Source organism: Scleropages formosus, chromosome 9, assembly GCF_900964775.1.
Source record: "Scleropages formosus chromosome 9, fSclFor1.1, whole genome shotgun sequence".
In the NCBI taxonomy this organism is placed as follows: Eukaryota; Metazoa; Chordata; class Actinopteri; order Osteoglossiformes; family Osteoglossidae; genus Scleropages; species Scleropages formosus.
In genome coordinates, this window is record NC_041814.1 from 2,006,454 (window position 1) to 2,020,194 (window position 13,741).

Sequence of the window (13,741 nt, forward strand, 5' to 3'; positions counted from 1 at the left end):
TTGCGAGATTGTTTAGGACAATAATATTTGCGCATTTAGCAGACACTTTTCACCAAAGCAGCTTACAATTATTTATCCATTTATACGGCTGGGCAATTTTACCGGAGCGAGCTAAGGTAAATACCCTGCTCAAGGGTACTACAGCTGGAGGTTGAATTCAAAGCAGTAACCTTTTGCCCCGAAGGCAACAACCGTCGCCGCCAACCTATTTGCTGCCCCGATAAACCTGAAACTACTATTTGAAAAAAGCCAGTGAATGACGACGGAAACAAACGCGAGTGGAATTTTGAATCACTCGCATTAAAAAATTATGTGGTTTAACACTCCCGCCTCCCCCCCCCGCTCGAGATCCGGCAAGGCCCTTACGTGACAGGTTCGAGGATCCCCCATGTGAATCAAGTGCAGTCTGCGGAGTCAGTTTACAGTAATTTCAGCTGGCCTGTAAAAGGCCGTCGTGAGCCACCGATGAACTCATGTGAACTGACATCCCGCACTGTATCTCCTCTCTGTAATCCGGGAGACGTGAAATAACAACGGAGCGTTTTAAAACAACGCAGTCCTGAAGCAAATGCGACACATCTATTTATGTGTCCGGTACCTATGAAAGAGGGATCAAACTAAACACTATTAATTTAATTTTTAAGAAAAAGAACGCATGATTGTAGAACTGGTTCGTTCATGTGGACGAGTGGCTCTCAGAGGCGATGTGCCGATGATTTTCGGCCTTTTTCAATCACCGCTAGGCCGGTCCAATGCGGAGCGAACACACACACACGCCAAGGGCAAGTCAGAGTCACCAGTTCCCCCGACGCACCTGTCTTTGAACTGTGGGAGGAAACCAGAGCAGCCGGAGGGAACCTATAGAGATAAAAGGAGGACGAGCGAACTCAACGCAGAGCGAACCGGATTCCAAGCCAAGCGCGAAGAGCCCAGGTGCCGTGAGAGGGCCCTGTGGCTGCACCGCAGTGCCACCCTGTTTTTGGGAAAATCTCGCCATCTACTGGCTGCCAGTTCACAGTCACACACGCCGATCGCAAGGATCGTCACAATTAGCCCGTGTCTCCGACAATATGACACAGGTGTCGCGGACGACACATTTCGTTCTGCGGGTCTAGTCTCTCGCGCACCGCATTCTGTGCGCCTTTTCGGAAAGGAACGCCTACAGACGGGCAGCTCTTCGCTCCGCCACGGCTCTGCAGCATCAAGGGGGTCCAGAGAGAGTTTTTTTCGACATGTCTAAGGTGTCATTTCCTGCATGGGCGGAGTAAAAACCCTACTTCCCCAGCAGCGCTCATGGACTGACCACAAAGCCCATCATGACTGCCATAGATGTTTTTCTCCTGGCCTTCTTCCTACCTTCGCTTGGGGCATCCGGTAAGGACTGCTGTCGCCGCTGGTACCCGCCAATCAGTTTCTGCGCCGTTACTCTTTGGTTTACTCACATTGCGCGATTTCTGCGACCGTTTATTTCAGTCTGAGGTTGGAGATATATATGAATTAATACTTACGTGTACATGTATTCAGCAGATGCTTTTCTCCAAAGTGACGAACATCTCATAGAAAATACAATCTGTTCATTTCATTAGCAGGAAGAGACACTCAGATGCAGACGTGTGATTCTTCACTGCAGTTACTTCCTTTCTTTCCACCATATGAACCGATGTTCATCGCACGAGTAGCTGCATAAAATTCATCAACGATTCCTGATCACCTTGCTAGTCGTTTTTTTTAAAATATATATAAACATTTATGTTACATTACAAAAGTAGCTGCATAAAGGGTTATTCAGGTATGATCTTACAGTTATACAGCATGAACATTTACACCTTATGTGGACTGAAGAGATGATGGGCAGAGTGAGTCAGGAAGAGGTGAGTCTTCAGACTCTTTTTAAATGTGGATGGAGATTCAGCAGTTCTGAGTGAGAGGGGGAGGTCGTTCCACCACAGCGGAGCAAGAACCGAGAACCTCCGCGCTTTACCTTTCATGCGTGGGACCACCAGGTGGGCACATGTGGAAGAAGCAGCACAGGAGCACGGTGGCATAGCAAGCGGCGCTGCTGCCTCAGAGCATCTGGGTGGTGCAAGAGGACATGGGTTTGATCCCTGCTCAGTCTTTGTGGAGTTTGCGTGTTCTCCCTGTGTCTGAATGGGTTTCCTCAGGGTGCTCTGGTTTCCTCCCACACTCCAAAGACACGCTGTTCAGGTTCCCCCATAGTGTGTGAGTGACAGGGAGAGAGTGTGTGTGTTCCACTGATGTATGGATGAGTGGTCCAGTGTAAGTAGTGTATCTAGCAGTGTAAGTCACCATGGTGAATAAGGTGTGTGGGCTGATAACACTACATAGAGTTCATTGGAAGCTGCTTTGGAGAAAAACTTCTGCTAAATAAATAAATGTAAGAACGAAGCAGTCTAGTTGGGGTGTAGTGGAATATTTACACCCCTTAGAGCAAGGCACGCAACATTTCAGCTGCTGGAAATCTGCCAAAGTTCTTTTTCAGCATCAGGAGCTGTAGCACGAATTATAAAAGTAGACCGGCGCTGCCGTGAAGTCTGCTGGCGAATCCAGCCGTGGTTCATGTGATGGGTACAGGAATGCAGAAAAACGCACACACTGACCGCACTGAAATGTCACGTTCAAATGAAGCCGTGGCTTCGTACGGAAACGAATTCATCCCTAGCAGCGAGTCGACGTAGGCATGTTCTGCCGCGTGATGTGAATGCAAAAGGCTGAAAGCCCTGCGTCCTCCAGAGCGACTGGACTCGGGGATCGTCAATGGCAGGGCGGCGAGGCCACATTCCAGACCCTACATGGCCTCCGTGCAGCAAGACGACAACCACATCTGCGGGGGCTTCCTCGTGTCCGAGTCCTTCGTGATGACGGCGGCACACTGCTCCACGTGGTAGGAGTGTGTGTGTGTGTGTGTGTGTGTGTGCGTGTGTGCGTATGAGGACAGGGCAACAAATAGAGGGACCCAACGAGGATTCATTGGACTCCCTGCTGAATTAATATGTACAGCCCCATCGAAGGTGCGAGCTCAGGCTCGAACCGGAGCGTCTTGTGGGGGAGAACGAAACGAAGCGTTCATCGGGTTCCCGGTGTTTGCGCTTTTAATATCCGGAAAAAAAAGCAAAGTTAAAGTAACATTATGGGGAGATTTTGGCGACGCTTCGCCGGAGAGCGATCTGATTCACGGTGAAGTTAACGGCCGTTGATGAGTGAATAAATTCTGCTTTCTGTTCCGCAGGGGAAAGAATCTAACTGTCCTGCTCGGGACTCAAGACCTTCGGAAGAAGCAGGGATCTGTCAGGATTCGAGTGAAGTTTTACCACTTCTACCCTGGTTATGACGATGTATTGTTACGTAATGACATTTTGCTATTACAGGTATGAAAGGCAAATGCATGTTTCTCCTGTGCTGTATATATGAGTCATAATGGTTCAGAGCGGTACGGCTGTGATAACGGAGCAGAAACGTTGGTTCGGGAATCTAAAAGCTGCACTTTTGGTCCAGCTGGAGGAACCAGCTCGGGGCGGCACAATCCAGAAGATTGCTCTACCCAAGAAAGACAGGGATGTCAAGCCAAAGACCCTTTGCAGCGTTGCCGGATGGGGCAAAACCAAAGACCGTGGACCGGTGCAACAGCACCTCATGGAGGCTAACGTGACCGCCGTGGACCGGAAAGTGTGCAAAACGGCATGGGGGGCGCGTGTTACGGCAAACATGCTGTGCGCCGGGGGAAGCGTGGACCGGAAAGGATTTTGTAAGGTAAGCGCGCTAAAGAAACGAGCTCACCTTGGAGGCACGCGACATAAGGGCGCTGAAAGCGAGAAAAAAAAAAGACTTTTCTATTTTCGTCTCCGAAAAACCAGTTGCTCCAGCTGTGATTCCCTTTGCGGTTTAATTTTGGCCTTTGCTCATCACCCCTTTTTCTGCAGGGAGATTCGGGAGGTCCGCTGGTGTGTAAGAACGCAGCGGAAGGAATCGTGTCCTTCTTCGAGAAAGGAGAGTGCGGCTCACCGACGAAACCCAACGTCTACACTCAGGTGTCCAGATACTTGCCGTGGATCAAGAGCATCATGAAAAGTATCTGATCACGATGCCGGGATTCCAGCTCCGACCAAGTTTCTTTGCCCAATGTAACGATGATGAGCTTTCACAGTAAACAGCATTTCTGTAGATGTGGAGAACTTGTGTCGACTCATTCTTTTTCTGTTAAAGTGACTCAGACTCTGGTCTGCGGTCTGGAAACCAAACGTTATGGATGCTGGACAAGCGTCAATTTGGTCACGACAAGCTGCGCTTTGAAGTGGCACACGGCGTGATGCGGTGCTGAGATCTAGCAGAGGTACAAACTGCTGCAGGAAGATGATGCATCTCACACTGAACCAGAGCGATCTGATCTCGAAGAGGGTCGCGGCATGAATATAATCAGCCGTGTGGCGTAGCAAAGATTTCAGGCTCACGATGGCAACCAAGTGCTAGACGGCAATCTCAGTCTGCTTTAGCGGCACTGCTAATCTAGGGTGACGCTGAAATTATACCATATTAATGAGTTACCTGCCTTTTACCATCTGAGATACTCAAAAAGAAGGTAAGGTGCAAGGCTGGAGAGGGAGGGGACACACCCAGGACAGGACACCAGTCTGACACAAGGCACCCCAAGGGGGACTCGAACCCTAGACCCCATTGCCAGAAGGCCCTGGCCAAACCCACTGCGTCACCAAGCTCCCCTCACGTAGAAAACAAATCTTTGCAAAACATTTCAAAGAAAACAGAGCTTTGAAACAAAACACTTTTCAGGAGATGACCTGAACTCCCTTTGACACTTAGATGGGTGTCATGGTGGGTTAGTGAGTAACACTTCTGTCTCACAGGGCCTGGATGGTGCAAGAGGATGGGGGTTCAATCCCTGCTCAGTCTGGGTGGTATTTGCATGTTCTCCCTGTGTGGGTGTGCTCTGGTTTCCTCCCACACTCCAGAGACATGCTGTTCAGGTTCCCCCATAGTGTGTGAGTGACAAGAGACAGAGCGTGTTTCACTGATGTATGGATGAGTGACTCAGTGTAAGTAGTGTATCTAGCAGTGTAAATCACCGCGGTGAATAAGGTGTGTGGCCTGATAACAATACATAGAGTTCATTGGAAGTCGCTTTGGAGAGAAGTGTCCTCTAAATAAATGTAAATGCTCAAGTTGGGGATTTCATGCATGTTGATGATTTTATTGCAGGTCAAAGCATGATTTACACTTACCTGACACTTCTCTCCAAAGCAGCTTACAATTATTTATACAGCTGGGTAATTTTACTGGAGCAATTTGAGGATAAATACCTCCTCCATGGTAATACAGCTGGAGGTGAGACTCAAACCTTTGACTTTGCATTTAAAGGGAACAGCTCTAACCACTATGCCATCAGCTGTTCTGCCATTGCAGAAATAATCTCATTTGTCCACTAGTGGTTTATGAACAACCAAGTTACTGCACCGTAGCCAGAAAACAAGAGATTACACTGCACTCAGAGTTTACTTACGAGGCTACGCCTTAAGAATGTCTCGGCGATCATTTGTGATCTCTGTGCAAAAGTCGAGACACACACACCCACAAGTGCAGAGATGCCGCTGCACGCTGCGCTGCGCACCGAGTTCGCACCGTGACCACAGCCTATAGGACGGTGTCTCGGGGGACGCTCCTGCAACCTCCGTACGGGGTTTGCATCAACAAGCTGTGGCTTTACACTTTACCACGGAAAAGGTGTTGCACCCAACATTCGTATTTACCTTGAACTGATTCTGTGCACATCCACCTGCACAGAATCGGGGAAAAGTGGATGAGTAAGTCAAGCGAAGAAGCAACTCGGCGTCATCATTTCTTGGTCGTCACATGTTCGTCCGGGCGGCAAACACGCTTAACGCATCATCTGATGCTATTTGTAATTAGTCGCCCACTGGGACCCCCTCCCTCTGCCATCGGTGATATTTCCGCTAACTGTATTACTCAGGTCTACCCACAAGCAGTGACCGAAGGCTCCGAAGCCTCAAGCAGAACACTAACCTGCGGCATCCTGTGGTCTAACAGTTCTCGAAACTTTTCTGCTCCGTCACCGATGAGAAGCGTCACCTCCGTTTAAAAGAAAATCAGCAGCCGCCTTTTGTCCGTGAGAATAGTCCTTCTCCTCTCGCTGACCGCGAGGACCCCGAGACGAACCGCACGACAGCCACGCGTGAGTGATGGGTTACAAGGAATGAAGGAAGCGACGTAGGTGGGCACGCAACCGGACGAGCTCTATAAGAGCGCGCCCGCCCGGCAGCCCTCGCTCAGAACATCGGGCTCGTCCTCCCGACACCATGCCGAAGCTCCCCGTGATCCTCCTCTTAGCTCTTGTGCCTTTTCTGGCACATGCCGGTAAGCGCCTAAGAGCCGACGTCACGCAGACGCGAAAGATACACGACATTGCAGTAAGGCTGAGCATGTGTTCACCGGGGGCCTGGGATCAGGGTGGCGCAATCTATTTATATTGGTGGGAAGCAGGTGCTGATCATCTATACATATATGGATATGTGCATAAATATTTTTTTCTCATTTGTTTCCAGCTTCCTTCGGCGGAGAGATTGTCCACGGGAAAAAGGCGGCGAAGAATTTCCTGCGGTTCATGGCCTCTGTGCAGCGGGAAGGGAAACACGTATGCGGAGGGTTTCTCATATCCCCAAAATTTGTGCTCACCGCCGCGCACTGCGACAAGGGGTACGTACATTGCTGCTCCCGTCATCGCCGAGCGCTCAGCGCGCCTTACGCAATGTGCTGCGCTCGGGTGTGAAATATATGCTTTGCTCGACAGCTCATCTACTCATCTGCTGAGACTAAACCGCAGTACTGACAGTTTTTCTCACGGTTTGCGCAACATTTAAAGAGCATCTACTCAGAATAGCACAAAGAATGTACTATATGCTAGAATAAAAACCTTTAGAAATACATTTTTGTTCAATAACCGATTACTAACATGATACACTGTCTGGTTTCTACTCCGTTTGTGCAGAGGTAACATGACTGTAGTTCTTGGCACTCATAACTTAAAGATGGAGAGGAATATTCAAATATTTAGGGTGGTACGAAAATATAGACACCCGAAATATGAAGACGTGCTCTCTGGAAATGATATTATGCTTCTACAGGTATGTAACACATTTTTTTAATTTCTTAAAAATGCAGTTCAGCACTAAGTTACACACCTCCCTCACTGGGGCACCTGCACGTGGGATTGACTTCATCATAATTTTCTTTCTGTGTCCATCCGAAGCTTTCCAAGCCGGTTCCGTTAAGCAAGACGGTAAAGAAAGTGAATATTCCGGTGAAAGACAAAGCCGTTAAAGCAGACAGCGCGTGTGTTGTGGCCGGATGGGGCAAAAACGAAACGAGAGGGCGGAAAGTGGCAGACCTGCTCTTCGCAACGGTGAAGACCATCGGCTCGAAAGAATGTCAGAGGGCGTGGGACGCCGTCAAGGTGAAACTTCCGGCCGATACGATCTGTGCCGGAGGATACGAGTCAAACAAAGGGGCCTGCCAGGTTCGTGAACGAATCCGCCTCGTCGACATACAATCGCTTGGGTCCACGTTGTAGCAGACGGTACAAATGCTTTCCGCTATATTCCAGTTGTCAACCGCGGTCGTGTTTCGTGCGCTTTTGTAACAGGAGCTGCGCTACTCTGCAATAGCAGAATGACCCTTACGATGAGTCGCACGCGTCCCGTCCTCCCCGACGGCATCCTTTACGCTCTCCGCAAAAAGTAGCGTTTAGATGCGATTCCGAGTTGGAGTTAAAAACCTTGTAATGTGGTTCACATCAGTTTGGTGACTCTCTACCTTTCAGGGGGACTCGGGGGGCCCGCTGGTGTGCAGCGGTCTGGCGGTGGGTATTGTCTCATTCAACCTCCTCGGAAACTGCGACTACCCAAATGTGCCCAACGTTTACACCCAGATCTCCAAGTTCCTGCCCTGGATAAAGAAGACCACAAAGAGCACTTTTTAGCTGTACCATTTGTATTCATTCTTCCCCGTGACCCCATATGGGACAAGCGGTTCTGAAAATGTGTGTGTGTGTGTGTGTGTGTGTTTACATGCATACACCGAAAAGTTTTGGAGCGGTCGAATTTTTCATTTGCCAATTTTTTCCATTTGCTTTTCACTGAAAGTCTTGTGCAGAATGAAATTAAACGAATGCTTTTGATAAACGATTACGTTGAAGCTTTTTTGCGGCGTTTGGCTATTTGCTTTCATTCACACGTAATCTCACCAGACAATTTATTAGGTACACCTTCCAGCATACGCAGGCAGCTTGCCCCCCCCACAGCGAGTCAGCTAACTGTGGCACAGAATGTAAAATAACCACACAGAATCAAAGAGACCAGCTGCTATTAAACTAAAGGTTAGAATAGGAGGGACATATGGTCTCAGTGACTGTGCCATAAACTGTTGCTGTCAGCCACATGGATCCTGGAATTTTCCAGTACTATAATGTCAAGAGCAGGGGGGCGCGGTGGTGCGGTGGGTTGGACCGGGTCCTGCTCTCCGGTGGGTCTGGGGTTCGAGTCCCGCTTGGGGTGCCTTGCGGCGGACTGGCGTCCCGTCCTGGGTGTGTCCCCTCCCCCTCTGGCCTTATGCCCTGTGTTGCCGGGTTAGGCTCCGTGACCCCGTATGGGACAAGTGGTTCAGAAAGTGTGTGTGTGTAATGTCAAGAGTTTACAGGGTATGGTGAGGTGGATGACAATACTCCTTCCAAGCTGAAAGACAGGCTATGTGTTCAGGCTCAGTACAACAGTGGAAGGCAGAAGAGGATCTGGGAATATGCAACTCATGAAACCTTGATGTGGATGGGCTACAGCAGCAGAAGACCACATGGGGTTCCACTTTTGTCAGTTTAGAGTAAGATGGGATGAGATACAGCAAACAGTAAATATATGGATCAGTTCTACATGGCATCAATGGTACTGGAAAATTGTGGTGCAATAGTGTGGATGTTGCTTTCTTGCCAAACATTAGGCACCGTGACACCCATTGGCTGATGTCTGAACACCACACCTCCTGTAAATACCACGTAAATTTGATACATATGTAAAACTTCTTTTATTTAAACCAATGCTAGATACACTACCTGCAGCCAGTCGCTCAACTATACACCAGAGCAGCACACACACACACAAACACAAAGGTCAATTCAGAGTGACCAATTCCCTTAAAACGCATGTTTATGGACTGATCGAAGCCAAGTCCTCTCACACCATCTAGGCAGTATAAGACAACGGTGCTCCTCGCTACGCCACAGTGCTGATTATTAACACACAAAACCAAAATTTAAAAGTAGCTGCCCCGGCGAACCATAATTAATATGAATATGAATTGTCAACATGCACACAACAGGTTTCAAAATTAATAGTAATACGTGAGTCATCGTTAGACACAGCTTTAAGAGGCTTAACAATTGGCGCCTCGGTCGTTTAAAAATGACCAAACATATTGTCCATATTTTAATTATCATATTTCATACAGGTACATCAGAAAGAGAAATGTGCAGATAATTATGCAGAAAAATCATACGAACACATCAGAAATACTTCCTGTGTTTTTCATCCTTTTGATGTGGCCAACTTTTGTTGCCAACAAAAAGGAAAAGGAAACTCACGGTACGCCACATGAACGACGTTAAGAGCAGAATCAGAGAGCAGTTTGCTTGTTGCGTGTGGAATTTGAACGTCCTCCACATGATTGCAAAAAAAAAAAAAAATATGTTATACAGGTTACTGGTTTCATGATGGTTGAAACACCGTCGCACCGCTGCTGGACGTGCAGATAGCAGAACTTGTGCCTTAACAGTGCTGTGAACAGCCCAGGTTTCAAGGCGTTGTGTTTTTCTGTATATTTTACACAGAATTTGGAAACAGGGCTGGAATCAGAGAAACAGTGATTTTCCCTGTTGTGTGTTGCAGAAAACGACTTTGAACACAAAAAGATGTTTGTCTTTTACAGTTTTGCGATGCAGGCAACATCACGAAATAGGCTGTAAATACAACAAAATACCTTGCCTTAGATTCTACATCCAAATCAATCGACCGAGATACTGTCAAAAAAAAAAAATCAGCTCACGAGTTCATATGTTGCAGTAATCGTATGCACCCAGTCTTGTGGAGAGTCAATGTCACTTTCCATATTTTCTCACCACCAACAACTGCTTCGCCCTTGGAAGATGAGAAAATAACGGTGAGAGAGACGGCAAAACTTTTCAAGGGCGGGTCGTCTATTTTTGGGTTTGCATTTTGGCGAAATGACTTGCAAAAAAGAAGAAAAGATCAACGAACAAAAGAAGGCATAGAAAAGGAAACGAGGGAGTTCATTGCATTACAGATCGTCGGCGTGCAGGCGTCAAGTCACGGGGAATATTTGACAACCATGAGGGGAACGTGGCCGCAATCAGAGAGGACAAAAACATGACCCAAAACTGTTGGGGAGAAACTTTGCCTTCCAGAAACATCTCCACACAACGCATCACTTTCCCTGGGCAGCCGTGACATTACCATCACCCTTTGCACGTAAACACAGAGCCCTGATAAAAGGGGGTTGAAAAACCTGTTTATCACAACAAGCTCACACACAGGCAGATGTGTGAGATGTGGTTAAAAACCTCACATCCACTTGTTGCTCTTCAAGCAATAGCAGGAAGTGGAAAGTGCTGCAATGTCGTCCTTTCAAGATACAAAGCCCACCGCACCATCGGAAAGCAGCCTCGACATTTATTACGTGTCATTCCGAGAATCTAAATGCCTCTGACCACTTTATACACGATTAAAACATGTGACACAACAAAACACACGAGAAACTGTGACTATAATTACACTTACTAACATGATGAACAAACGGAGACCATAACTATACTTACAACTAGCCAGTGAGGTCCCATATTTACATATCAAGAGAATGCAGGATCACCATAATATGCTCGGTAATATACTTGTATTCATAAAAATTAAACATGCAAAGTATATATAAGCATAGAATGCTCATTATTAAAAAAAAAAAGTCTTAATTGGTTTAAAACTTGTCTGATGTTCATGTAAAAATTGACGTAGTCCTTTAAATCACAGCATGTTCACTCTGAATGGTTTCGTAGTATTTGTAATCATAAGGTCACAAAAAAGACTCATTGATCACCCATCACTCACAAGGACTCACCAGTGCAGTACAAAACATGTCCAAAATGGACCTGCAATTAGGCAAAGTAAAAACTTGAAGACGCTGATCAAGAGTGTCAGAAGTAATTCATATTCAGGGCCCCTCTTCAGACTTGATCCCCAACCCTAAAAAGTTTGTGTTAAATTTAACATATAAATTTAAATTAAAACTAATAAAAACATTTTAAATTAACCTATTTATTTTATTTGGATTAAAACAACATTTTTTGGTGGTAATTTTGTGTATTAATACATCCGTGTTCATTTGTAGACGTGGTCCCGGAGAGCTGGGTTTGTTGCCAGCATTGACAAGTCCCACTGTCACATGTGGACGGAGCTCTTTCGGAACAACAGCTCATCCCCGGAGTCCATCGCTGAGGACAAAGCCGAAGAATCACCCTGTCACACAGCTGTGTGCACTGCTCCAAACGGTCACTAGCTGGTAATGAACTGGTGAGCAGTGAATGTGGCTGAACCCATAAAGAGAGGTACATACCGGCTAAGGATCCCAGGAATGGACACGACACTTAAAACAAACCAAAAGAAACGACTAGGAAAACTGGAAAACGGTGTTTATAACTAGTAGGACGTGTCCTGGTTAGCACTCTTCTCCTTTACTCCCCTTTGAGCAGGGTACTTACAATTGCTACAGTAAAACACTGTGCTGCATGGGTAAACAATTGCATGCTGCTTTGTACACAAAACTAACAAGTTAAATTGTCTTGGACAAAGGTGACACCAAAACAATGAATAATTTTTTAAGTTTTAACCATTTTCAAACTGTTAGATTGTACTAAACACAGAGTAATGCCGTTACGAGACATTTATTGTGATTCGGCCCAAGAATCTATAAGTAGGAATCAATACTCGATAATTTATGGGACAATGTTAAGATCGCATTTGAGTCTTTTTTAACGACCTAATATTAGGATAATTTTAAGACAAACTTTCATCTGAACGCACACCTTAAAACTTGCAACATAGGTGTCGTCAAAAAGAGCTGGTTATTTGCTCTGCTTGTCACCAGTGGCACCTAGACGTAACCCTAACCCTAATTTCTACAACGAAAAATCAGCGGGCCTGTTGTGTGCTCAATCAAGACAGACACCTGCCTTTAGACCCAAAGGTTGCAGGTTCAAATCCCCCCTACAGCTGCAGCACCCTTGAGCAAGATACTTACCATGAGTTGTTCCTGGAAATTTACCCAGCTACATAAAAGGGTAAATTATGAGTCTGTACAAAAGTTTCTGTATATTACTTCAGTCAATCTAATGTACATCCTGTTGATGTGATGCACTTTCTCTGTTGTTCTCTGAGATGTACGTCGCTTTGGAGAAAAGTGTTATATGAACACATGCAAATTATTGATGGAGTTCTGTATTTCCCCTTTTGCTTTTATTATTTATATTATTCATCATTTATTTCTTGTATAATCTGTATGGGACTGTTGTATTTGTCATATGTGCGACATGACAAATGGAAATGCGAGCAAAACCCAAACGCACATCTGAAGTAGAAGCATGCACACGTGTTGTGTAAACGAAAGATAGTGCCGGAAAAAATACGGTACATCGCCCAAATTCAGGGCGATGCCGCAATTTTGCAAAACGAAATTCAAAAGAAACACCACCTAATGGGCAGAACAAACACGCATCAGAATTGGAAGTGTTGTGTAATTAAAGATTGTTAGAATTTACATTTGTCTTTCATACAAGCATAGCACATTTCATGCCTTTGCAAGTTTTCACAGCTTTTTTTTTTTTTAAAGCACTGAATTTAAAAAAGACATGAAATGATGGTCCCTGTAATGTAGCACCTATTTCCCCATCACTTATGAGAAGGAACCTGTGTTACACAAGTACGAACATTTCTTTAACAGGGTTAATTTTGGCTTCCTAGATTGATCTCTGTAAGAGTCATCAATATTTACATTTATTTATTTAGGAGACACTTTTCTCTAAAGCGACTTCCAATGAACTCTATGTAGTGTTATCAGCCCAGCGGTGACTTACACTGCTAGATACACTACTTACACTGGGTCACTCATCCATACATCAGTGGAACACACTCTCTCTGTCACTCACACACTATGGGGGAAACAGAACAGCATGTCTTTGGAGTGTGGGCGGAAACCAGAGCACCCAAAGACATACACTGCTAGATGCACTATTTACACTGGGTCACTCATCCATATATCAGTGGAACACACTCTCTCCATTACTCACACACTATGGGTGAATCTGAACAGCATGTCTTTGGACTGTGGGAAGAAACCAGAGCAGCCAGAGGAAACCCACACAGACACAGGACGAACATGCAAACTCCACACAGGCTGAGGAAGGATCGAACCCACCTCCTCTCGCACCACCCAGGTGCTGTGAGACAGCAGCGCTACTCGCTGTGCCACCCCTAATATCATCTGAGTTTAACATTTTTCAGGATAAAGTGTAAAATATAAAGCGAAATGTGCTTTTACTGGAAAAAGCAAGTGCGCAAGGTACTACACTATCTCAGCCTTTCGCTAA

The 13,741-nt window shown here is 46.1% G+C and overlaps 1 protein-coding gene across 1 annotated transcript; it reads left to right on the forward strand.

The window, feature by feature from the left end:
• The first annotated feature begins 1,218 nt into the window (after nucleotides 1–1,218).
• LOC108919851 (transmembrane protease serine 9) lies at nucleotides 1,219–8,040 on the forward strand. The gene is made up of 10 exons (XM_018728145.2): nucleotides 1,219–1,374; nucleotides 2,752–2,902; nucleotides 3,248–3,386; nucleotides 3,514–3,768; nucleotides 3,939–4,086; nucleotides 6,319–6,402; nucleotides 6,591–6,741; nucleotides 7,034–7,169; nucleotides 7,295–7,561; nucleotides 7,865–8,040. Exons 1-10 carry the CDS (start codon nucleotides 1,317–1,319, stop codon nucleotides 8,021–8,023), a joined length of 1,548 nt encoding a protein of 515 aa, XP_018583661.2. The 5' UTR covers nucleotides 1,219–1,316; the 3' UTR covers nucleotides 8,024–8,040.
• Nucleotides 8,041–13,741: the final 5,701 nt, after the last annotated feature.

Coding starts and splice junctions, on each gene's coding strand:
- LOC108919851 (XM_018728145.2), top strand. CDS start 1,317: ATGACTGCCATAGATGTTTTTCTCCTGGCCTTCTTCCTACCTTCGCTT. Junction 3,769..3,938: donor ACCGGAAAGGATTTTGTAAG/GTAAGCGCGCTA, acceptor CTTTTTCTGCAG/GGAGATTCGGGAGGTCCGCT. Junction 7,562..7,864: donor CAAACAAAGGGGCCTGCCAG/GTTCGTGAACGA, acceptor TCTACCTTTCAG/GGGGACTCGGGGGGCCCGCT.